The sequence below is a fragment of the Rhinolophus ferrumequinum genome, chromosome 19 (genome assembly GCF_004115265.2).
Source record: "Rhinolophus ferrumequinum isolate MPI-CBG mRhiFer1 chromosome 19, mRhiFer1_v1.p, whole genome shotgun sequence".
NCBI lineage: Eukaryota > Metazoa > Chordata > Mammalia > Chiroptera > Rhinolophidae > Rhinolophus > Rhinolophus ferrumequinum.
In genome coordinates, this window is record NC_046302.1 from 9,169,821 (window position 1) to 9,197,286 (window position 27,466).

The window sequence follows — 27,466 nt, forward strand, 5'->3', positions numbered from 1 at the left end:
TTTTGAGAAAAACTGTGTATTCTGTGGAGGGAAAAGAGGGGAATCTCAAAACAGATAGCTCTATTTCCTATTCCAAAACCAAAAGAAATGCCATGCCTTCATTGTCTGCAAATCATATGAGGTCAACTGGACCTCCAAAATCTTCCCCAAGGTAGTTTTTTAATTATCTGTGTTTATTCGCCAACATATCTTAAAATGTTAAAGACCATCACCCCAAAAATTGTGCTATAAATCCTCAGGGCTTCACATTAAGAGTACCTAATAAAAATAACTTTGTAAGAGAAGACAAAAATCACCTACTTGCTCACTCTTTGAATTTTCTACTTTATTTTACATAATGTTTCAATCAGATGGGTGCCCGCTCCACTGCATAGCTACAGAAGAGAGGAAAGTACTTTAGTATAGGATTGGGACACCAGGTAAAATGCTTTTGGAGGGAAATGCTGCCATAAAATTATTGCCTAAGCTGTTATTTCCTGAATAGTATTGAAAGAGAAATAAGAAAAGTGAAAAATATGTTTATTCTTTTAGACCAACGCACCCCAGTAAGATACATGTTGGCCACCTCAGAAGACCTGTAGTTAGTGAATACAGATTTTAACTTCTACAAGCTCTGACTGAGATCTTCTGCTATTGGTCTCTGTGTCATCAGATATGCCTGACAAACATTGCCAGACAGGCTGGGTCACTATATTCAACATGATCCTAAACATAAATAATGAGGAAAATGTACTGCAAGACCCAGAAGGGATAAATAAAAAGAAATCTGCATCAAGACACATCACAGTGAAACTACAATGGTTACAAGAAAATCTTAAAAGGAACCAGAGGGAATAGTCAGGTTACCTGCAAAGAATGACAACTAGGCTGACAGCTGCTGCAGTGACAATAGAGTCCAAAAATTAATGGAATTTTAACTTCAGAAGTGCTGAAGCAAAATAACTGTTAACCTAAAATTCTCTACCAAATTAAATCATCACTGGGGAAGGCAAACTGTAGTTAATTTTTAGATATACAAAGGCTTCTCTAAAGAGATTACCTCCTACTAGTGCTTGCTCAAATAACACTAAAAGATGCATTCCAGCAGGAAGAAAAAGAACCCAGAAAGAAAAGTAATAATTGCAGTTGGTAAATTTAGATCTAAATGGTGAATCCAACACAAGTATTTATAATTTTTTTAAAATGGGAGCTTAAGATGGGGAGAGGGAATGAGGACGATGACACTGAATGACTGTCAGTGATTCAGTGTCACAGGAGTGTATTTTGTTTAGGAGAATTCACAAGGCAATCAGTAAAAAAACAGAGAGAGGAGATATTACTTCTAAGTCCATAGAGGGAATGAAAAACAAGCCCAATATTTTTGACAGAATGCAGGAAGATTTTAAAAAAGAAGAAAAAAGAAACATGGTAGCAGGAAATGTAAAATAAAATAGTAGAACTAAATCCAATTACAATTTCAATCACGATTAAATGCAATAAACTCACCTATTAAGATAAACTTAGAGTGTCTCACACATAGACACTCAGATTTAAGCTGTTTAAAACAATGATACAGAAAAATTGAAAACAAAGGAGTAGAAAAATTATACAAGCAAAAAAATACCTAAAAGAAAGCTGATGTAGCAACACTGATATGACGCATAGCAATATCAGACAAATTGGAATATAAAACCAAGCATTAACAGGGATAAAGAATGTATTTAATAATAGAAAAGATACAATCCATCAAGTTATAACAATCATGAATTTTTATGCCCCTAATAATAAAGCAGCAAACACTTTCCCAAACCAAATTCACTTTCTTTATTTTGATGAAATTTAGCCCAAAAAAGCAACAAACAAGAAAGGCAGCCCACTGGTCTGTGATGGACCAGTGGGATTGGAACCTTGACTTAGAAGCAGTTTCTGTCCTACAGTTGGATACAGAGCTCTATGTGGTCCCAATTCTTGCACAGTTCTGAACGTAGTCAAGGGCTGTTTTCCACCTCCATGTGTGTCCTGGGACTCAAAGCCAACAGAGTGGTTAGCCTGGATCATTTAGTATTTGAATCCCCTCAGTCATACTCTCAGCTCCGAAGAATTTGAGGGAGACACCCCGGAAGCCAGCTGCCATCTCGTTAGGCACCTGCTTGGTGCCTTCAATGGTTTCTGCTCACTTCATCTGCTGTCAACTAGGTTCTAAAGAGAGCTCCAGGAACACCCGCCCTGATGGTCAGCACAGGCCACCAAGCCATGATGTCTGCCTCATGCTTCTGTGCACCCATCCTTTGTTACCATTCCAGTTGTTTAAACCAGCCCCAGTTTTTAAATACAGCTGGGAAGTGCCATTACCACAGGACACTTCTTATTGCTTTCTCAACATTTATCCTTAAAACTCTTTCAACTTCTCCGTCTGTTTAAATTCCTTACGAAATGTCAAAATGGAGCCTAGGAGCCTAGCGCAAGAACTAAGTAAAACTCTCTATAATGAATGTCAACCACTCTACAAAGTTTAGTTCCATTTATTGTTTTTAAGATGAAAGTAAAAGTCAACCCCAGGAACATTTATGGGAATGTCCTGCCTTCCAGAACTTGACTACCTTGTGGAAGAGAACATGAAGAGTGACAACACGACAACATTCAGCACACGTTATAGGAATAGTCTACCAAGATGCTACAGAAAATCTGCCTTCATCTGACATGGCAACAGATAACTCCAGGAATGTTTTAAAATCCCCTCACACTTCCTTAGCTACCTACTTCAGGTGGGAAGTAATTCAGGCAAGGGACTTAACAGAGTTATCCAAAGGAATTTTAAGAATAGTACATGCCATATTTCATTGATTTTAAGATCCACATTTTCACATTTTAACATCTCTGCACTCAGACTGCATATGATCTACGGCATGTCGTAATTTAATTGGCAGTGTTTTGTTTTCTCTTAATGTTTTACCTTTTCATTGATGAGTCAGTGGAATATAGTTTACCAATGGAAACAACTATACCCAGTCTGATTCTATGACACAGGATTAAAAAAGGAAGAGGGGGACTCAATCCTTTATCTTCTTTCTTTCTTTATTTTGCATACACACAGCCTGAATATATAATAGTAGACACAATTATACATTGCACACACAAGCCCTCAGATTTTCCCCACTTCTCTTCAGAAAAAAGAAAAGCATTTTGATAATAAATAAATAAATAAATAAAGTATTTGCTCTGTCCCTTATGAAGTCAATGTTCCCCACTGGTGTGAGGTCTTGTGTGCCATGTACAAGTTGTGTGACCTGGGGCAAGTCACTTACTTCACAGAGGCTCTATTCTCTCCACTGAAAATGGGTGTGCCTCTCCCAGTTCAGTGGGTTGCTTTAAGAATGAGACAAGGTGAGGTTCTTAGAGCACTGAGAATGACCCTAGTACCCAGGAAACCCTCCATCATGGTTGTAAGGGGGCCTCTCACTCATACTGTTCACGGGGCTCCACCTCCTGCTTCTCCAGGTCACCCACCACCATGCCCACACCTGCCCCCACCAAAGGAATTCCCAGAAATAAAGAAGAGAGTGAGATGCCCTGGCTAGCACATCACCCTTCATACCTTCCATACTTTTTCTGGCAATGTGTTCTGTTATTCTGAGAGTGATTGAATAAAACAAAATCCCAGCACTTGCGTGGGGTGGTTTCAAAGGCCCATGAGAGGCTCAGAAGCCGCTCAGGGGCTGGCAGGAGAGACTGACCACGTGGCCACTCTGCATTCTAATTTGGATTCCTGTCCCACTGGTGAGCTGGAGCACCACAGCCACACACAATCAGCACAATCCACACAGCTAGAAGAATGCGCTCCTTGGGTGAGTAAAAGGGGAAAATGATAGAAGGGGCGGCGGGGGCAGGGCGGGGGGACACAAAACTAAGATGGCAGAGAGGGGTGGAGTGATTTGGAGGAGTGGCAGGTTCAAATGAACCTTAGACAGATGGAGGCGCTGTCATGAGTGTGCTAGAATCTGGCCTCTGATGTGTCTTAGGAAAACTATAATGAATAGACTGGAAGCCACATCGTCACTGCCCTTTACAGCTTCTGCAGTCATAAATATACACCTCAAGACTGTGAAGTGACTAAGTCTCGAGATCAATTATCTGTTGTAGCTCAATCGTCTGGGGCCTCTGTTCTGATTGAAAGAGGTCACTCCAAGGCTTCATCTTCCCCAAACATCAGTTTTGGAAACTTTTATTCTGCTCTTCATTAGGCTAACCAACTGTCAGCACTGCTCCTGAGTAAGAAATATGTAGCTACAATCATGGAGCTGCTTCAGAGACACCATCCCGACCTCAAATCACCGGGGAAGCTTTAAAAACACAGATGCCTGGGTTTCCCTCCCCCCTCCCCCCCACACACACACACTTCAGAAGTTCTGAACATCAAGATTCTTAAAAGCTCCCAAGGGGATCTAACGTGCATCCACAGCAGAGCATCACAGGGCTAAAGGAATAAAAGTGGTGGTGCGAGACGTGCCGTGTCAAAACCCTCTCTGAGTACTGCGATTCTCTAATCCTCCTGCAAGGAAGCCTCCAAACATCTACCCAATCATTTCAAATGGCACCTCTGGAGATGTTTTCCAAGAGGCTGAGAGCAAAGGTGAATATGTAGGGCCTACCTCCTACCCTCCTCGTTGCCACGTTAGAAAACACAGATCCTTCGGAAAATAAAATAATTTACCAAGCTCTAGACTTACAGGAGTTGAGCCCAAATATAGTAAAAAGGGAGACAAGAGAGCTTGCCTGAGGTACTAGAAAAACCTTGTGCAGTTCCCTCACAATCATGTCAAACAAATCCTCCTCTAAGATAAAAGAGCCTGACACCATTGTCAAGGCCAAATGCAGGTCGACACCATCACATGCTTAACCTGGTCAACCAGTATTTTTCCTCAAAAGCTGCAGGGCGGGTGGAGGCAGAGATGTCCTGCTAGCCTTTGCACTTCCTTGTCTCTCTAAGGCAGTGGTAATCAACTGGCCCCTCCCAGGACATCTGGCAGTGCCCATAGACATTTTTAATTGTCACAAATGGGCGGGGGGTTGTTTCTTACATCTAGTGGGTACAGGCCAGAGATTCTGTTACACATCCTACAATGCACAGGATAGCCACCAACTACAAAGAATTATCCAGCCCAAAGTGTCTGAAGTGTGGAGGTTAAGAAACCCTGCTCTAAGCAGATTACTCAAAAGTGATTTCTTAAGCAATCCCAACATGTGATGTTTCCATGAGTATTAACATGAGTATAACATCTGGGCCCCCATCACTTAGGTGACCCCACGAGTAACCTTGTTTAAAGATAAATCCAAACCCAAACCAAAATCCTACACAAGAGAACCCTTGGAAACAAACAAGAACCTCCCAGTGTTACTTCAATATTGAAAATCAAAACAATGACCTGGCCACACCCCTCCATCGAATCAGTCAGCCAGAGGGAAAATCATCTTTAGCTCACATGACAGAATGCGCCTGCAATTCTCCTCTAGTAAGAATATTTAAAGCTCTTGATCATTAAAAGTGTTTTAAACACACATGTAGACCAAAGCAGACAGGTCCTTGTTGCAAAAAATTACATCATCTTTAAACTGTAATATTTCCCATGATTTACTTAAAAAATAATACTCATAAATGAAAGATTTTTCAGAAATGATTTTGCTTCACTCATTTATGAAAAAAAGTTGTTGCTAAGCCCTGTGAATAAACACAGATGACCAAGCATTCATAATCTTCTTCACATCCTCACTCTGTGTGGTGGTTCAATAGTCCTGGGAGGAATGCCTGGTACCCTGACGTCCCACCACTGATGGACCATCTCCCAGTCCTGCTCAGATTCCAGCCAGAAGAGAGGAAACCACATGTGACGGGAAAACAATGACAAGGGCCTACTCCAACTGTTCAGAATTAAATAATAAGCACAAATATGTATTTGATAAATAAATATTGCTCTGCCTGGGCAACCAGCTCATGTCAGCATCCAAAGATGAATAGCGTCTATATTCAAATGCCAACCATCTGATGAGTGCATCCCACATTTTCTACATTCCCTTGTTCCAATAAAACTGCTGAGGGTCACAGGAAAGAGCATCGAAGATATTAAGGAACAAAAGAGAACCTAACCACCCCACACAAACACTCTTTAAGTAAAAGAATTAACCAACCTGTACAAACAAACCAGGAGAAAAGTTCCCTAGAAGAGCTTAGGATCGCTCTCTCTGTGAGGCTCATCTTTAGATCAAAAATTGAAATGCTACTCGATCAACTGCTCAACCTTGAATAAAACAAAATCCCAGCATTTGCGTGGGAGGCTCAAATGGTTGAGTAATACTTGTATAACTTGCTGAATAATTTTTGATTAGTAAGGGGAAAACATGAACACTGCTTATTTGGTTCATAATCATACCACTCAGTGTATGATAGCTCTTACTTTAGTCAGAGAAATACCAAGAAAAGTACACTCAGGAAATAGACAATACCATGTAGTACTGTCTAAGTATTTCTATTTCTCTGACTCTTGATTCTGTATTTGAGGATAAAAGTTACCTAAATTATATTATTATATTATGTAAATAACACCACTTATAGCATACAAGTATAACAGACCTCAAGAATCAAATGCATATTTTGAAACGGAAATATTTTTTACTTATTACCATAGCACAAGCTTGATGCAGTCAACTGCCTACTGAATATCTAAATTATTCAGAAACATATGCTTGGTCTACATTTTAATTATTTTTTTTTAAGAAAAGCAACGTGTGCATTTCACTAAAATTCACAAGTTCCGTTCTAACGTTTAAACAGCAGTAGATAACACGTTGAAGTGTTACTTTCCACATTATAGAAGACTCCCAACTTCCAAAAAAGGTTGTGTTGAAGGAAGGGGATGAACAGCCGGATCTTAAATCTCTGGGGCAAGTGAGTGTGGCCTGTAAACCAACCGCTGCTCGCACAGCGTCACTGCTGCTGATGCAGCCATCCCAAAGGGGCCATCCTCTGCCTGCAAGGCCACCTGAGCAGCCACAGTGTCTGTGGGTGAGATGCTACAGGAAACAAATAAAGAGGAGAAGGCCACCCAGTTCACAAATGGGTGACAAATGGGTGTGGTAAACCCCAGCAGTGGCCACCCTAAGTCTGGATGAATGTTCAGGAATCCAGGAACAGAAACTTTCCTTATCACTAACCCAATAGGATGATTTTATGATCCATGGTCATTGTCAAAATACTTGACCTAGATTAGAATTACTGATATTTATTAACTGTCCTGAGGTAATAATTTACAGAATTAGAAATTTCTCACTGAGATAATTTTAAATAATGTCATGGCTATTTTTCAAGGAAAAATAATGATGATAAAACCTTCATTCATTCAACCACTATTTATTGAATGTTTGATCAGAACAGGGATGTGTAGACACACATACGAGGTCTGACAATTAAGTTTGCAAACTTATTGCAATGATGTTGCCAACCTTTTCTGATATCAGAGGGATTATTCATTATGAAATTGTACCAAATAGACAAACAGTTAGCCAAGTTTACTATTTGGAAGTGCTGAAAACACTGCGTGAAAAAGTTAGACGACCTGAACTTTTCGCCAACAATTCATGGCTCTTGCATCACGACAATGCACCAGCTCACAGGGCACTGTCTGTGAGGGAATTTTCAGCCAGTAAACAAATAACTGTATTGGAACACCCTCCCTACTCACCTGATCTGGCCCCCAGTGACTTCTTTCTTTACCCGAAGATAAAGGAAATACTGAAAGGAAGACATTTTGATGACATTCAGGACATCAAGGGTAATACTGCAACAACTCTGATGGCCATTCCAGAAAAAGAGTTCCAAAATTGCTTTGAAGGGTGGACTAGGCGCTGGCATCGGTGCATAGCTTCCCAAGGGGAGTGCTTTGAAGGTGACCATAGTGATATTCAGCAATGAGGTATGTAGCACTTTTTCTAGGATGAGTTTGCGAACTTAATTATCTGACCTCATTTATACCCCTAAGGCAGCGATGTGAGTGCTCCAAAATGCCATGGAGGGATCAGATGAAACTCTCAAACTACTGGTTGGAGACACTGTACCAAGAAGGAAATTTAAAGATTTATATAGATAAGTAATCAAGGCTGTATTGGCAGAGATCAATGGAACAGAGAACCCAGAAACAGACCTACACAAATATGTCCAACTGATTTTTGACAAAGGTGCAGAAGTAATTCAATGGAGGAGAGACAGCCTTTTCAACAAATAGTGCTGGAGCACTGGACATCAACAGGCATTCAAAAGTGAACCTTGACCTAAGTCTCATGCCTCACAAAAATGAATTCAAAATAGACGATGGATTTAAATGTAAAACATAAAACATTTCAAAAACCATAGGAGAAAATGTTCAGAATCCAGGGCATGGCAAAGAGCTCTTAAAATTGATACCATAAAAGGCAAATATTTATAAATTAAACTTCATCAAAATTAAAAACGTTTGCCCTGAGAACCCTGTTAAAAGAATGAAAGACAAGCTACAGAGTGGGGGAAGAAAATATTTGCAACAGACAGAGAAAGACAAATAAAACTGTATGATCTCACTCATATGCGGAACGTAAAAAAAAAAATGAATAAAGAAAACAAAACAAAAACAGACCCATAGATACAGAGAACAAGCTAATGGTTGCCAAAGGAGAGATGGTGGGGGATAGGAATTTTTTTTTTTAAAAAAAAGAAAATTTAGGAAATAGAGAAAAGCTAGATAAACTCTTATGCATGAAAAAAAGAACTCTCAAAACTCAACAGTAATAAACAAACAAACAAACACCAGTGAAATCAACAATTCAATTAGAAAATGTGCAAGAGACATTTCAGCCAAGAGGATATACAAATGGCAAATATCCCATGAAAATATGTCCAACACCATTAGCCATTATTAGGGAAATGCAAATTAAAACCACAATGAGATAATCACCTTTCAGAACGGCAAAAATGAAAAAAAGAGACAACATCAAATGCTGGTGAGGAAGCAGAGAAACGGGAGCACTCATGCACACTGGTGGCAATGTTAAATGGAAAACAGTTTGGCACTTTTTTAAGAAAACAAAATATACAACTACTATGTGACCCAGGAACTGAGGATCTCTGGGGCATCTATCCAGAGAAATGAAGACTTCAGGTCCACAAAAACCTGCACACAAACATTCACAGCAACTTTATTTGTAATAGCCCCAAACTGGGAATAACCCAGGTGTCCGTCAACCGGGAATAGTTAAACACACTGCGGTGCATCCATACCATGGAACACTACTCAGCAATAAAAAGGCACGAACTATGGCTATGCACAACCTGGATGAATCTCCACAGACTGAAGCTGAGTGATAAACGTCAATCCCAAAAGGTTACATACTGTATGATTCCATTTATGTAACATTCTTGAAATGACAAAAATCACAGAAATGGAGAACACAGCAGTGGTTGCCAGGGGTGAAGGATAGGTGTGGGGACAGGAGGGAAGTGGATGTGGCCATAAAAGGTCAATGTGAGGGATCTGTGTGGTGATGCCACGTTTCTATAGCTTGACTGAATCAATGTCAGTATCTTAGTTGTGATATCATAGTAAAGTTTCTCAAGATGTTACCATTGGGGGAAACTGTGTAAAGCGTACATAGGACTTCTCTGTATTATTTTTTACAACTGCATGCAAATCTATAAGTATCTTAAAACAAAAAGTTTAATAAAAAATAAAAAATACTATGCTAAGAAGTATATATGGTATATTTCCAATTTCATATGAAAAATCAAATGTATCTCTGGGATATTAGAATGATGGGAACTTTCTCCCTCTACAATTTTCTTTAGTTTTCAAATTTTCTAAAGCACCATGTAATGGTTTAATCATAAGAAAACGTTTGTTCAGAGTTCAGAAAAAGAGTGCTGTAGAAGACTTCAATGAGGTGGCGTTTCTGGGAGCATCTTAAAGAATGGACAGCATTTCAATAAGTAAAGGTAGAATCCTGGTCCTATATTGTGTTTTTTAAGAAACATGTATAGTTAGTCATTCAGCTGACAAAAATGTATTTCTCAGACATATTTGGTCTTGATCAACAGTTCCTGGGTCACAGCTCTCAACACCCTTGGAATTTTTTGAGTGGTAAGAGCAATGGGAGCAGCTTTTGTTATAATATTCAGTCTTCTGCCCTTGGTTTCTAAAAAAACTTCAGAATCATGATAAAATGTGTGTCTTTTTATTCACAACAAGCCCTTTCTACCACAACTGGGTTTGTGTTAGTGAGGTGACTTTTGCGAAACACCTAAAGATAGGGGCTGGTTGCCAGGGGAACCAACCGAGGGCTGGACCGAACGTTCCATGAGGACAGAAGCTCCTTTGCTTGGGACCTCGCACTATGTATGTCTTCATCTGGCTATGGATTCGTATTTTTTAATATCTTTTGCAATAAAACAGTAATCTAGTGCCTGCATGAATTTCCCTGAGATTTGTGAGCCTTCCTAGCCAATTAATTGAACCCAAGAAGAAGGTCGGGAGAACTTTTGATTTATAACCAGTTGGTCAGAAGTACAGGTAAAACCCTGGATTTGCAATTGGCATCCTGAGTTGGAGGGGGTTGCTGGAATCTCCAATCTATAGCCAGCTGGTCAGAAGCACAGGTAACAACCTGGGCTTGTGACTGACATCTGAGTGGAGGGAGATCTCGTGGGACTGAGCACTTCACCTGTGGAAACTGATGCTGTCTCCTGAAACACAGTGTCAGAACTGAGTTGAATTCTCAGACACCCCACCCTGCTGGTGTCTGAGACTTGTGTGTTGGTGTGGGGAAGCCTACACACACACACACACACACACACACACACACACACACACATGCACACAGACATAAACACACACACATACAGTGGAATTGGGTCCAGGAACCCTTTCACCTGGGGAAAAAGTGACAGGGACCAAGGAGCTAAATGGGAGGGAGAAGAGGCATGAGGGCCCCCATGGGGCAGGGTGGGAGGGCCCCTGCTCATTCTCTTCAAAGGTAAATGCTGCCCTCCTCCTTCCTATAATTTTCTCAGTAGAGAGGAAAGAAGAAGCTTAATAAATATTTCTAAAAGTAGAACTTAATTTAATAGAGAAGCATTATGGGTCCAAAAAAGATAATGGGTCCAGGTGCCCTTCCTCACTGACCCGTCAGAGCGAAGAACCTAGAGTTGCTCACTCTTCCAGCAGCTTCCCCTGAAAGATGCTCCGTTCAAGCTGGCTCCATAGTGCTTACCTCCAGTTCTGACCTGATAACTGGCTCCTTCCTTCTAAGTCTGCAAAGAAAGAAGGAGGTGGGTCTAGAGCTAAGGTCTGAAGCAATGAAAGAGAAGAAGAGAGTTGCTGAGAGTCTGGGGACCTGGGGCAGACAGAGTCCCAGCTCTGCTGTGGACGGGCCACCTGACTTAAGGCAATTTATGACCCACCCACACCTTGGTTTCTTCCCGGAGGTAACGAGAAGGTTGGCTAACTCATCTTAAGGATTTTTCTGGCTCTAATAATCAGGAAGCCTGAGATTTCAGGTCTAGATCTGGCCTCACATGCCTTCACACTGATCAGAAACAAGCCGTCCAAGTTACTCCTTCCAACGTCGTCCCTTGGTCCTCACCACTATTTTCTTTTTCCCCCCAACATAACAGCCACACAAAGTAAAATACTCCCTTGACAACAGAACTTTATGAAATGCATAATGTAAGAAATGAAAGCATTTCAAAACTTGAACCTGAGCAAGCCCGTAACTCCTTGAGCCTCCACCACAGCTCACCACAAAGAAGCAAAAGGCCAACCCTACACATCCCACAAGGCCTGGTGAGGCCCAAATGATCCAGGCCCACAGAAGAGCACTAGGATTTGCTGAGTCTCAGGACTTGGACTAGCCTAGAAGACCTCAGTATGGTTCTATCTTGATTTTGACAAGAAATGGCTCCAAGGGCGTGGTTCCAAGTGACCAGAACTGACTGTGATAGGCTCCACTCATCCTTTCCAGCAACAGTGTGAATCAGTCATTAGTGCTATTTATGGTTGTTTAACGAAACACATACCCCCTTCCCAGACACCAAAACCATTCCATTTAACAGCTTAAGTATAAAACCATGAGGTCTGATAATTAAGTTCGCAAACTCATTCTAGAAAAAGTACTATATACCTCATTGCTGAATCACTATGGTCACCTTCAAAGTACTCCCCTTGGGAAGCTATGCACCAACGCCAGCACCTCGTCCACCCTTCAAAGCAATTTTGGAACTGCTTTTCTGGAATAGCCATCAGAGCTGTCACCCTATGACCCTTGATGTCCTGGATGTCATCAAAATGTCTTCCTTTCAATATTTCCTTTATCTTTGGGTAAGGAAAGAAGTCATTGGGGGCCAGATCAGGTGAGTAGGGAGGGTGTTCCAATATAGTTATTTGTTTACTGGCTAAAAACTCCCTCACAGACAGTGCCCTGTGAGCTGGTGCATTGTCATGATGCAAGAGCCATGAATTGTTGGCAAAAAGTTCAGGTCGTCTAACTTTTTCACATCGTCTTTTCAGCACTTGCAAATAGTCAACTTAGTTAACTGTTTGTCCATTTCGTACAAATTCATAATGAATAATCCCTCTGATATCAAAAAAGGTTAGCAACATCATTGAAACAAGTTCACGAACTTACTTGTCAGACCCTTTATGTATGCCAAATCTTTCTGCAATTGCTGCCCTGTTCCTAATCCTCCGCAGCCTCTGATCTCTGGATTTCCAGGCCTGGTATTTGTTCCTTGGTTGATGTGGCTCTAGTCCAATCCTATCCCTGCCTTCCTGGTCTAGACAGAACACACAAAAGGCCATTTCCATTGACAGCCCGCTGCAGACACACTGCATGTGTAGACACATACACGCACACACGCACACATACCAGATTCTTCTCATGTTTCAGTGTTTGGGGAAAAGAGTTAACCAGACACCCCTGATTTTTTTTTTGTTCCCATTCTCATCCTATTTTACCTCATTATGAACTTAGCAGGCCACATAACTGGGATATCATTCAGGGCACCAGATTTCTTCCCCACTTCCTATTCTCTAGCTAGTCACTCTACCCCCACCTCCGAACTCATGATTAGCAACTGAAACCAGATGCTACTTGTTCTTTCTGCAGTATCTTAGAGAGCCCACGAAGCTAACACACATGGCCTTCCACTCCTACTGTCCACTGTTGACTGGGCCAGGTGTGAGGCCCTGACCTGCCCACCAGAAGCCACTGACAACCTGGTCAGTGTCCAAGAAGATGCACTGGCATGAGCACTCAGCCCAAATATGCTTTACACTGGCTCACGCAAACACATTTTTTTCCTTACAAGAGGGACCATAAACTCTGAAAACATAGGTAATATTATTTTATTAAAGTGTAGCATAATAGCAATCAAACCATTTATTACATTTGTACACCTATATTTCCAGACTTTATGGCTGCCTGATAGTTTGAATATGACATACAGAGAAAAGTATTTGCACACTGGTTGAGAAAAAAGTACCAAGACTGTCTTAATCTGTTCTAGCTACTGTAACAAAAACAAACAAACAAACAAACAAAATAGACGGGGGGTGGGGCTTAAAGAACAAACATGTATTTCTCATAGTTCTGGGGCTGAGAAATTTAACACCAAGGTGCTGGGAGATTCAGTGAAGACCCACTTCCTGGTTCATAGACAGCCACCTTCTTAATGTGTCCTCACATGGTGGAAGGGACAAGGGAGCTCTCTGAGGTCTCTTATAAGGGCATTAATCCTGTTCATGATGGCTCCATTTTCATAACCTAATCACTGCCCAAAGGTCCCACCTCGTAATAGCATCTCAGTGGGGATTAGGATTTAACACATAAGTTTGGGGGGCGGCGGGGAGAGGGCACAAACATTCAGTCTATAGCAGACACCTAGACAGTGAGTAGCAACAGCGATAATGTAGAGAAGCCATGAGTAAAAAAGGGCCCTGAAGTACATGGGAGCTAGTGAGTAGCAGGGTGGAAGGAACTGAACAGACAGAGAGGCAGGGATGAAAGTACTGAGTCATGAACTGGAAGTCAACTGGGGTTACTCCTGATACTTCAGAGCTGCTACTGGGAAGCTTCCATTGAGCCCTGGAGGGTCACATCCTGTTTTGGCAACACAGCACATTGAGCTATCATGAGCCCTCCCCACAATAAGCAGCAAAAATTTATACACAGCTGAGCTCACTCACACAAAAAAGGAAAATTCCCTACTGTCAGGAATGTATAAGATATTGAAAACCAGAGCAGTTAGCACAAGGGTATGTGTTAAGTTTTGTGGGGTAGGAGGGAATAATGGAAATTACCAGATGCAGAAATAGGCCCTCATAGCCAGGGGTATTACAAGAGGCTTCCATGGATGCATCCAGGCAACTCACTGAAGAGATGCATCCCCGATGAAAGGAAACTAAAAATCACCCAGGGAGGGGAAGAGTTCATTTCTTCTCAGGACACTGGGTGATGGAGGAAAAAAAATCTCCTTTGAAGTATAAAAATACTCCAAGCCTATATGACAAACAGAAGGATTAATAACACCAAGAACTAAAGATAACAGAACAAACTGAAAGAGAGTATGACTTTAAAATGTTTAAGGATTTAAAAGAAATAGATAAGGAAAGAAGACATATTATGAAAAACAAGCAAATTTTTAAAAATTCCAGAAATGACAGGTAAACTCATTGAAATAAAAAATTTAGTGGGTAAATGAAACAATAATTTTTCTGTAAAAAAGAAAATTAGTAACTTGGACAAGAACTGAAGAAATTATCCAGACTGTAGCACAGAGAGATAAAAAGAAATAAAAAAAAAATAGGTAAGATGCAAGATGAAATAAGAATGGCCAACATAAGAAGATCCTCAAATAAGACTAATAGGAATTCTAGAAGAAATGCAGAGATTAGAGAAGAAACACTATTCAAAGAGATAATGTCACTACTGAACACTATCCAAAGAATGAGAACTTTCCAGATTTCATAAAAGACATAAACACTCATGTTGACAATGAATGTTGATCAAAATAAAAATAAATCTAGATACATCTGATTAAAACTATGGAATAACAAAGAGAAAAGTAACCAGGAAGTAAAGATAGATTAACCACAAAAATTATAATTATCTGACAGCAGAATTCTTAATAGCAAAATGAGCCAAAAGATATTAAAAATATTATCTTCAAAGTGCTATAATTCTATGTCCAACTAAATATCTTTCATGACTGAGTATGAAATAAAAGCATTTTTGGACAACACCAATTATTGAAAATAACTACTACAGAATAATTAATAGATCAGTGAGAAGGAAACTGAACTCAGAAGGAGTAACACTCAAGCAATGATAACAGACTGGAAAACATGCAATAAACTAAATAAGCAGTAATTATGAAATTAGTCAACTTGGGGGGATGATTTTAAAAAGATGAAACTAAAATGATACTAAATAATAGTATGAAAGACGGGAGTTGGAGTTGAAGCTTTCTAAGATACCTGTATCATTAAGAAGAATGGAGGTGATGATTAGTTTTAAACATTGTCCCATTCCCCAATAAAATCTTAAAAAAAAAAAAAACATTATCCAACATGCATGTAAAATATGTAAGAGTAACCTTTAAAATAATAGTAATGGAATGTATAACTTCCTAACCAAGGGACAGAACATGAGAATTAAAAACTCAATCAAAAAGAAATCAACATAAAAAATAGAAAAAACAAACAAAGAAAAGGTATGGAACATAAAGAGCATAAACACAACAGAAAAAAACGCAATCAATAACCACAATAATGTAAATGTATTTCACAAGAAATACACCTAAAACATAATGACACAGAAAAATGAAAACTAACAGAATCACCAAAAAGTTATACAAGGCAAATACTAACCAAAATAAGTTTGGTATAGATGATAGCAAAAAGCATCACATTAGAATAAAGAGGTCATTACCAAATGATACAGTGAATAATTCATCACAAAGAACATCCTAAATCTATATGCATTTATATTCAAAATATATACAGCAAAATTTGACATTACAGGAAGGAAACTTACATGCAAAATGATAATGGATGATTTTTAACATAACTTTATCCCAAATAGATGTACTTAGCGGACAAAACCAATCTACAAAGGACACAGAAAATTTGAACAACACAATTAACAAGTGATCTGATACATTATTCCCAAACTGTAGCAATCCACTACAAATCAAACTTTTAATAACATTACAAAATAAAACTGAATAGAATTGAAAATATCAGAATGTATCCCATATGGAAAAGATAAGCATTATTTTGTGAAACCTTTGTATTTGTATGTAGAGTGCTGCTATAAAGTGTACTTGCTATGGGTTAAATTTCGAAAATCTTCAATCTAATGGATTTAAATTAAAGTCTTCATCTCTAAATTAGATTATTCTAAAGCACATACATATTATTCTAAAGCACTCAAGAAATATTTACAAAATCTGGCCATTTACTAGGCACAAAAGAAGTCTCAACAAAACCCACAAAATCGATATCATATCCTGAATGGTGATGCAAGATGTCCCACAAGGGCTATCTGACTGCTAGTTGGTTCCCTGAAGCTCCATTCAACAATCCTGGGAGTAGGTGAGTGAAATGAGTAAAGCAGGTCAAAAGGTACAAGCTTCCAGATATAAAACTAATTAGTTAAGAGGATGTAATGTACAGCATGGTGACTATAGTAAATAATACTGTAGTATTGTATGTTTGATAGTTGTTAAGAGAATACATCTTAAAAGTTCTCATCACAAGAAAAACAAAAATTTTACAACATATGGTGTTAGATATTAACAGACTTACTGTGATGATCATTTTGCAACATATGCAAATAGCAAATCATTAGGTTGTACACCTGAAACTAATGTAATGTTTAATGTCAATTTCACCTCACTAAGAAACAAACAGGGGCCAGCCTGGTGGCTCAGGTGGTTGGAGCGCCGTGCTCCTAACACCGAGGTCACCTGTCAGATTTCCACATGGGCCAGTGAGCTGCGCCCTCAATAGCTAAGATTGTGAACAACAGCTCTCTCTGGAGCTGGGCTACAGTGTGCTGCCATGACCGGCTGGTGGCCAGCATGAGTGGCCTGCAGCGAGCGTGAGTGGCTGGCAGCCAGCGTGAACTGCCGTGTACTACTGTGGGCTACTGTGTGCTGCTATGAGAGGCCGGTGGCCAGCGTGAGCTGCTGTGAGCAGCCTACTGCGAGCAACTGCCTGGGGGGGTGGGGGACAAGGGCAAGGCTCATAACACCAGCATGGGCCAGGGAGCTGTGTCCTACACAACTAGACTGAGAAACAACGGCTTGAACTGGGGAGCGGGGGCGGGCGGAGGAGGAAGAAGGGGGTAAAAAAAGAAAAAAACAAAACACTAATCCAGTTCCCTGGACGGATCTAGAACATGTCTCTGTCCCTTGCAAGTGCGACTAACTTGGTAGTTATTATTTGTGTCAAGCATATAATAAGTACTCAAAAATTTTTGATACCAAGATTTCAGAGTAGAAGCAATTGGGCAATCTTTCAGAAGTTGAAACTAAGCTAAGATCAACCATTTTCAACCTTTTGAGATATTCTACCATAGAGAGAGCTGAGTACTAGAAGAAAGAAGGCCCCCCCAGCAAAAAAAAAAGGCAAAAAAATTTTGAGCTTGCAGAACTGGAGGGGTGTATGGGTGTTTGGGTACCAGGACCACAGCATGAACAGTCACAGGGAGCAAGCAAGCAAGCTGGCTAACCAGTAGGGACAGTTCCAGATAGGTTAATATCGCTAGCCTTCTTTAATCGTCACATCTATCGATGGAGAAAGTGACTTTTCCAAGACACTCATCTATTAGTTCAAAGAGGACAGAGGACATAGTCTCTTCTCATCTTTCTCAACTGCCTTTTACTTCACTCCAGGGTTTACATTCATGGGGTGGGAAACCCAACTGGGAGACGGAGATGGGCCAGGCAGGAAAGATCCTGTGTGTCACGCTAGGGAGTGAGACAATTGGAAACCAAGGCAAGTCGGTTTGTTTAAGAAGACAGTGACACAGTCAGATTTGGGGAGAAGATAAAACGAAAAAGGGAGAGACTAGAAGTAGTACACGCCTCTAATGTGGGGACTCCATAGTATCAGCCCTCAGATATTCATTTGAGAGGAGAAGGGTGAAAGTATGGATAGAATAGAGAAAGCAATTTAATTGAGGTTAAAAATTAACCATTTTAAAGTGCACAATTCAGGAGCATTTAACACATTCACAGTGTTGTGCAACCATCACCTCTGTCTAGTTCCAAACATTTTCATCACCTAAAAGAAAACCCCATACCCATTAAGCAGTCGGGCCCCCTTCTCCCCTCTCCTTAGCCCCTTGAAACCACTAACCTTTTTTCTGTCTCTATAGATTTACCTACACTGGATATTTCCTATAAATGGAATCATACAATATGTCTGGGTTTTTTTACTTAGCATATTTTTGCGGTTCATCCATTTTGTACCATGTATCAGTGAAAAAGAAAATTTCTAAGACTGCAGAAGCAGAACAGCTGAACATAAAGCACATGGCAGGCAACTGAGGGTGGGGAGCAAGAGAAGTAAGAACAATGGCCATTGCTTATGCCTAGATGGCTAAGAGGACAGTGGCACCACTGACACAAATGGGAACGATAGAAGAAGGTGCAGGTAGGGGTGAGATTGGTAAGTCTGTCTCTGGACACACTGAGTTTGAAGTGCTAAGAGAAATCTATTTTGGAGAAGTCACCAGGAACCTGAAAATACAGTCTGCAGCTTAAGACAGAAGCCCTAGCAGTGGCTACAGAGCTGAAGAGGCACGGAGATGAGCTGTTTTACTGTCCTCTGAGGCCGAGGGGTACATATACACCTGCAACTACTTCTATCGCTTAGAGACATACAAATGCACCAACTGTCCTTGCCTTTTTCAGAACGTGATGCATCCATTCACAACACTGAACAATAACAAGCAGGATCAGATGAGAGAAATATTATCCCCATCCTAGAGCAAAACTAATGGTGTATTTTCTTCTGGCTTTCATAAAAAGAACCCATTCAGAGAGACTACAGCTGGCATTTTCCAATAAATATCTCCACCACTTTTTAACCTTATCGTTGGGTTCCATCATTCTCTGCTTCCAGCATGGCCTACCAGTGTTTAACCCTCCACAGACTCCTGCCGGTTTTATGATTCGTTTAGAAGCGTGGTGTAAATATACAGTTCCACCAATCTGACTGTAACTCTAGAGGTCAAATACTTATTGTGTCCCCACTGAGCAAACCCTCTCTGAGTAATTCTCACCCACAAAGGAAGGGAGGGGCTGACCCCTCTACCTTCTCTCCTCACATCCAGCCGAGCCAACATCACAGCTCTCTGAAGAGCCTTGCCTCACACTTGCCTGGCTTTGAATGGCAAGTAATCATTTCTTTCCCCAAAGAGCTATTATCCATGACCGTATGCCAAGTCCTACACAATCCACTTAAACGTATGCAAAAGAATTTTGAGTTGCTTAAAATACATGTATTCGTTTACTAATGTGTATACAATTTAATCTTTATACATAAACATATAAAATTTATAAAATATACTTCTAAGTTGTTTTCTATACCTTCAAGGTCAGACTCAAACGGGAAATTTTGAGAAAAGAAACCATTATGACATACCTTCTGGTAAAGTTAGACCAAAGGAAAAAGAGGGTGGTAAATTACTAGGAACAACAGTAAGTGCAAAGATAAAGAGATCCACAATCAGAGGAGAAATTCCTCCAGTCCTGGGTTAAGTACATGTGTAAGTTAAGGGGCAAGGGTTATTATTCAGAATGAAAGAATGTTCTCAGCATCTACCTCTTCCTCTGTGAAGCTCACAGAGTCCCCCAGGCAAGCTGTGGTCCCCACAGCTCCACATCGTCACCCTTTACTCATTCCCTCACCCAGCGATCCTTGACGATGCATATGTGCCAGACATTTTCTAGGCACAGAAACCCCACCGTGAACTGGACAGACGAGAGCCCCGTCCCATAGAGCTCCAGTTCTAGAGAAGCATTAGTGTAGGGGGGCGGGGGACTGATGAGAGACAAAGAAATAGAACACAACAGCATTTTCAGATAACTGGTGACAAAATACATGTAATTTACCCCACTCCATAATGTGTCAGATGAGAAGGCAGATAGGGGTGGCCACGGTGGAGACAGAGACAACTCAATGTGTGAGCATTGAGCAGAGGGTGGCTGACATCAGACATCAGCAGGACCCAGAGGATGAGGGAGTGTGTCGCAATGGTGTACATGTCTAAAAAAAGAATGTTTCAGGAGGAGGGCAAGCTCAAGGCTGGCATGGCTGTGAGGAGAGGAAGTAGGGGAGGAACGAGACGGGTCACTGTAATTTGCTGTAATTTGTTTTGTTCTCTGTTTGCCAAATTGAACCATAAACACCTTGAGATCAGGGCCTGTGCTGCCATTCACGTCTGCATGGCCCACCGCCTAGTGCAGGGCCCGAATTCAGTTGGGTGGGTGGGGAGTGGATGGATGGGGAATGACTGGGTGAATCAGGAAGCTTATCAAAAGGAAAAGTAAACTGCTAATTGAGCTCTTAGCGGGTAGTAGGATGACTTTAACCATCATCTTAAAGCCCTCACCAACAGTTTTTAATTTCATCAATATGCATGATATTTTCCAAGAAAATACTCACTCAGCTTTAATCTTACAATAGAAATCAACAACAAAACAGGATTTGCCTTACTGTATGCAAATGAGGAGAGAGAGAAAGAGAGAGAGAGAGAGAGAGAGAGTGAGAGAGAGAGAGAGAGAGAGAGAGAGAGAGCGAGAGAGAGAGACAGACAGACAGACAGACAAACACATATGCATGTTCATATATATTCATTTTCTAGACCACTTTGCTAGGAAATATTTACTCCCTAAAATTAAAAAAATTAAAAAGCCCTATATTTAAATCTTTTTGGCTAAAAAATAGATAATAGGTAGTATACACACATTGTCTGTTTACACAGCTTAAACAGACAACCGTTTTCCAACTCATTGGAAAAGGAGACTCTTGAGAAAAAAAGCTACCACTTAATGTTGTCTTCTAGTAATAATACACCCCATTTGGACACATAAAAAATTAATGCCCAGCTTATTTGAAGAGAAATTATTTTTAAAAATTGCTTTAAACTAGGGTTCAAAAAGCCTTTTCTTTTCGGTAAAGGACCAGACAGCAAATATTTTAGGCTTTGCAAGCAACATACAGTTTTTGTCATGTAGTTTTCTTTGCGTTTTTAGGTTTATTTTGTGTGTGGTGGTGGTGGTTTTGTAACACTGTAAAAAATGTAAAAATCACTCTCAGTTCCCAGGCCATACACATAGGCCATAGTTTGCTAACTCCTGCTTTAAACCACAATAAGAATAGGACACTAGGAGTCCCAAGTTCTTCGCAATTAAACCTAAGGGAGAAATTCCCGTAGGTTTCCGGATTACCTCTTTCAGTCTCTCCAGCTCATTTTGGAGGGCCTGTTTGGATATTTCCACTTCAATCATCTGCTGTCGTAGAGTTTCATTTTCATCTTCGGCTTTGGCACGCTTTTCCTCCACAGTTTCAAGTTCATGGTGCAATCTGACAGATACATCTTTGGCTACCTACAAAGATAGTCATCAAGATATGAAGGCAACATTCAAACAACTTCCAAGGCAGAATCATTAATGGATATGGTATTGCACCAAAGAACAAAGACCTTGGCAATATTAGCAAACTTATTTTTAAAGAAGGAGGCCATTCGTTTAAAACATGAAATCCACTTTATGAGGGAGAATACAACTTTTATCTGAATTAAAAGGCCACTTTGGATAGCCCTACTTCCTTATTGAATATCACTAAGAATGTTACTTCTGCCCAGGTGCACATACTTTAAGTTATAAATCAGAAATAAAAACAACAATAATAATAAACAAACAGTTCTGTGCCCTAAGGAAATACTAAATTTACTTACCGGCTAAAAAACAAAATTAATTCTATATGCAGTAGATGTTTAATGTAGTCAAGTTTTAAATGGTCTCCTGTGTTCAAATATTTGAATGTTAAAAGCAGTTAAACATTTTTACTTTATAAAAGGAAATGAAAAAGAGATTTTGCAAGAGAAATATAAATCACTCTTATATCACATTGAATGACATTTCGTTAGTGGTTTAAAAATTTGATAGAATTACAAAGATTCTTTTCCTGCTATCATAAGGAAAGGGTAAATGAGGTTTCATAAGTACTCCCATAATAAGGAAGACATTGTACATAATTCATCTCTAGATGAATGATTTGCTAATCGGGGCATATGAGAAGCCATGCTACCCATGGAGAGAGCAAATGGTTTAATGTCTGGGAGTTCTTCACCTGATTCCTACTTCTGCCAATGGTTCTCAAAGATACTTTCGACAATTAGTTTTGACCCTACTTCTCTCCTTCAGTTAAATCACCACTGCACAAGTCTCACTTGGGTTATGGTAATTTCAGGTTTTCTACATCCTACAAACTTAACAAACAATAAAAATGTTAAGTGACTATGGTCAACTTTTAAGAGTGGTCTTTGATTATAAATGAATTAATAATCAATAGAGTTCTTAAATATTTCAGATATTTAGAAGGAATTTCTATACAGTTGTCAGACCAATTGCCAGGTAGTAATTCTTTTTTATTATAGACCTATTACGATGGTTTCTATTCATTTCTTTCTTTCTTATTTTAAGTTTAAAGATTCCAGTTCCTATAACAGATTTTAATCTTAGGCCATCAAAGCCATATGACTACACACACGCTATGAACTTTCGTTCATAAAGTGAACAAAAATGTTCATGTTAAAATGTGTTGAGGGAGAGACACACTAACAGAACACTAAGACCACAAGTAAGAGGGGTCCAGGATCTGTGATTCTGTCCACAGCATCTCTTTCTGGGAAAGCACGTCCCATTAGCCCTACTCGCTCACCTTTAAGTCTTGTTCCAGACTTCGGATAAGCTCGCCGTCCACTTGACCGGTCTCAGCCACTTTCAGGCTTTTCTGCTCGGCTTTCCTGAGGCGGTACTGCAGGATTCGGCAGTTTTTATTAGCACGGTCCAGTTCTCGCCGAAGCTCCTGCAGCTGGTAAACATCTTCCTCTAAATAACTGTCCCTCATCTCTTCCATTTCAGCACGAAGTTCATCCAACTCATCCTACACAAGTCAGACAGAGTCGATTTATAAGCCAAGTATGTCAAAAATGGATGATGCTTTCCCTTCACAACCACCACCCAATCCGTGATACTAGATATTAACTATCTGCACACTTACCATCGGCTTATGGCCGCACCTGTGTGATGTGGCAGAGGGACCTCTGGAAATTCTTACATGAGAGCACATCACCAGATATCTGCTCAAAACTTATGGATCTAGAAACTAAATTCCAACCTGGATTATTCATTTTGGCCTCCCAGCATTTATTCCACTACCAATATTTCCTTATGTAATCACAAATAGTTAAATCTTTAGATTCAAACCCAAATTGACCCCATCTCTAAGATACAAGCCAGGGTCAAAGATGAGCCAGACAGACCCTGTCTTCAAAGCATATGGACTTTTAGTGGGATCACAACTGTGAATTGCCCTGGAATTATAACATACCTGCCAATGTCCCTAATATTCAGTTCCACAGTACATCAGACCTGACTAGGTGACTCGCAATTCTAAAGATAAAATTTTGTGCATTACTTCAAATACACACTGGGCTTGCTTTTTTCGATTCACCTATCCTTTATTTCCCATCTCCATTTTACTTTGCTGTCAAAATGAAGACTCTCCGGATACAGGAAAACCCCAGGCGTTGTCCCTGGCTCCCCTCCACGCCTCCCATTCTACAACCAATCCCAGTGCTATCAGCTCAGCATCAAAATACCTGTGGGTGCTCTCTTCCCAAGGACTACACCTCCATCCCTCTCAGGGGGCAGCTGCACAAACAGGTAAGTCCATCAAGGAGACTCCCTATTTCCCCTCTCACCCTCTCCTCTTCCATAGGCCACTCTCTACCCAGAGTTATTCTTTTAATATGTAACTCACACCTCCTCCCATACTCAAACCCTCCAGGGGCTTCCCATCACAACTAAGAATTCTTCAAAGTCCTCCCCAGAGCCTCTGAGCTGCCCCTCCTTCCCTGGTCACAAGGGGGAGAGGACTGCTCCAGGCCTTTCACCTGTTATGCCCTCTCCTTAAGCACTCCTCCCAGCACTTTGCAGAGCTCCTGTCACATAATTTGGAGTGCACAGGTCGCCTCCCCTGACCACCCTCCTCCCCAAACCCCACTGTTTCTCATCCCTTGCCCTGCTCCATTTTCTTCCCACCTCTCATTACTGTCCATTTACCAGCTGTTGCCCACACTAAAAGGTAAGCTCCACGAGGGGAGAAACCGTGAGTATTTTGTTGCTCTTTGTATTCACAGCACTCGGAGTGGTGTGAGCCACACAGCAGGCCCTCAATAAATATTTGTGGAATGAATGTATTAACAATACAACAATGGTCAACATGTAGAAAGACGAAATCATAAAGATGACCAAAATGAGACAAAACTGCACCTTTGCTTTGTTCCAGTCTTGTAACCTAGTTGTGAAAAACTCTTCTCAAGTCCCTAGACATAGCTGCAACATGTGAGATACAAATTCTACTAAAGTATAAAAGATCTTAACAAGGAGCAATTTAGAAGGAGGGAGATTAAGGAAAGCATTCTAGGAATTGTCTTGATTCATTTGACAATTGATGGTTTAAACGCCTCCAGAATAGGACACACTCTGTCATTCCCATTGTTTTTGTTCAATTAATACCAAGATTCAAGAAAAAAACTCTACCAAACTTCACCCTAAATTGTCAGCCCTCATTCTGACATTCAGTTTGTTCCTGGATTCTTGCCACTCTTGCTAAGCGTATATTTGTTCTTAAAATGGGGGGATTTACTTACAATAAAGCTCAAGAGGTTCCCAATATCAGACCCTCAGGTAGACAAGAAATTGAACAGAAAGAAACCTCCTGAAGAATATTTTATCCTGGGTAAGATTAAGTACAAAAAATGTAACAAATAAATTGGGAAACTTTACGGAAAAATAGATTGGTACAAATAAGGTGAAGGTAGTTCTCCAGTCAACCTCAAGTGTATGCAGTGGTTTTCTGGAAAGAGAAAGATATGCCATCTCATTTCCCCAACCCCTCCCCCATAGCTTCTCCCCACTCTGTCCACACTACCCTGACCAAGAGAATGACATCCTCAAGCGACCATGCCTCCAAATGGAGACTGTTTCAATGGATTACAAGGAGAACAAATGTTCAAGAAGAAATCTTTTCCTAGGGGTCAAATGAATAGACTGTTTTTCTTTTTGGCTTCTAGTGTTCTTACAGAATTTCTGTACCAGTGATGAAAACATCATTAAAAATATAAGATGTTCTAAGAAAGGTCTTAAGAAAGGTAAATCTTAACATTGAAAATGTTGTATAAGTCCGACAGAAAAAGCAGAGAACCATATAATTTCACTGATATGTGGTAGATAAACCAAAAACAACAAAAGAACAAGACAAACAAATGAGAAACAAAAACTCATAGACACAGACAATAGTTTAGTGGTTACCAGAGGGTAAATGGGGAAGGGGCTGGTAGATGAGGGTAAACGGGATCAAATATATGGTGATGGAAGGAGAACTGACTCTGGGTGAACACACAATGGATTTATAGATGATGTAATACAGAATTGTACACCTGAAATCTATGTAACTTTACTAACAATTATCACTCCAATAAACTTTAATTAAAAAAAAATGTTGCGAAGTATAAGCAAGTTTCATTTCTGTTCTTTTTTCCTTCATGGAGCTCTCTCCCTATAAATCTTGTTCCTAGCAGGAAAATTTGTTGGGACTGGTAGTTACTGGAATGAGTATAAAAGCCGGTCAGTCGAATATAGTGAACAGAATGTGATACAGGAGAGTTAGCATGTGCCTAGGTAGACAGAGAGGTCCCTGGTGGAATAAACAAAGACAGCCATAGCCTAAAACTCCAGGTTTTGAAATCACTCCTTCACTCACTCCAGGACATAATGTAACAAGGCGTTGAGGTTAATCATAAAATTTCTTTTGGCCTGACAAACGGAGCAGATCTGATAAAGAGTGGGTTAGTTTGCTAATTCCTTTAGGATGGGCAAGCAGAACAAACCTGGTAGACGAATTTCATTAGAAGACGCCAGTTCCCTTAGTCAAACAGTTTCCTTCTCCAAACAGCTCCCCTTTCCCAAGCAGGCAAGGGAAAGTATAAAAGTAAGAGCTTTTGCCTCAATCATGGGGCACCCCCATTCGGGACCCCCTCCCGCTCGGGAGCTGCAACCTCTTCTCCTGCCTCTAATAAACTATCCTCTTTTTAAAACTTTTTGCCTCTCCCTGGTCCGTGTTTCCATTCTTCGACTTCACGAGACAGGATCCCGACCCACAGTCAGAAACTGCCGGCAGATCCAACATCACCTACATCAAATGGACTGGCTGGGCTCTTCAAGGGACTCAAGTACTCAACTATTTCATTCAAGTCTTTGCCAATCTTCAGCAAAGAAGAGGGTGTTGCTGATGCTGGATGCCCACACCGCGGCTTGGATGATGCCATGCAGTAGTTGTGCCTCTGACCCACCTCATTGTAGAGGAGACCAAATTGTAAACTGGGCCTTGTGGGTATCATTCTTTTGATAAAGACAGTATCTTCAAAAAAAGGTCAAGTTTCGCTCAGGTTCCATCAAAGAATATGATGGATCTTTGAGAAAGAGCCTAATCTCCACTCTCGTGTCTGAGTACAGTTAAAAGGCAATTGTGTCTTGTAATAACCATGTATGGTGCTGGGGGCCAGGGGATGGCGCGGTACTAGACTTATCAGGGGGATCACTTCGTAAAATATATAAATGTCTAACCACTATGCTGTACACCTGAAACTAATATAAAGTAATAATAAATGTAAAAAAAAATTAAATAAATAAATAAAACCATTTTTGAATTTTAAAAACGTAATTGTATCATTGGGTAACTAATAAAAAACAGTTCAATACAAGCAATAATTATTATATGTATACATATAAATATACAGTGATTGTGGCCATTCTGTTCTTGCAAGTAATTGTTTCTGATTGCTTTTCCGTTGGTGATGGCTCTTGTCCATAAAAGCCAAAGTCATTAATACCTGGAATTACTTGCTTGTTACTCAAACCAAAGTTTTTAAAATGCGATATAGCCATAGGAAGATATAACGCACAACTTCCAGGCATAAAAAACGTTCTCTAGTTTTCATACTTTGTAATAGGAGGGCCCTCGTCGACCATAATGTTACATGCTGGATATATTACATAGATGTATAATCAGCTGCAGGCTAAAATAAACTGTTTAAGGGCTAGATGAACCCA

General features: G+C 40.2%; 1 protein-coding gene across 10 annotated transcripts in view; it reads right to left on the reverse strand.

The window, feature by feature from the left end:
- The window catches only part of MTCL1 (microtubule crosslinking factor 1), a 124,047-nt gene that overhangs the window by 88,946 nt on the left and 7,635 nt on the right, over positions 1–27,466 (reverse strand). For all 10 annotated transcript variants that reach the window (XM_033087243.1, XM_033087240.1, XM_033087237.1 and 7 more), the window contains exons 2-3: positions 23,010–23,234; positions 21,515–21,673 (exon numbers count right to left, since the gene is read on the reverse strand). In XM_033087243.1, coding sequence (XP_032943134.1) covers positions 21,515–21,673; positions 23,010–23,234 — 384 coding nt within the window. The remainder of the gene's footprint in view (positions 1–21,514; positions 21,674–23,009; positions 23,235–27,466) is intronic.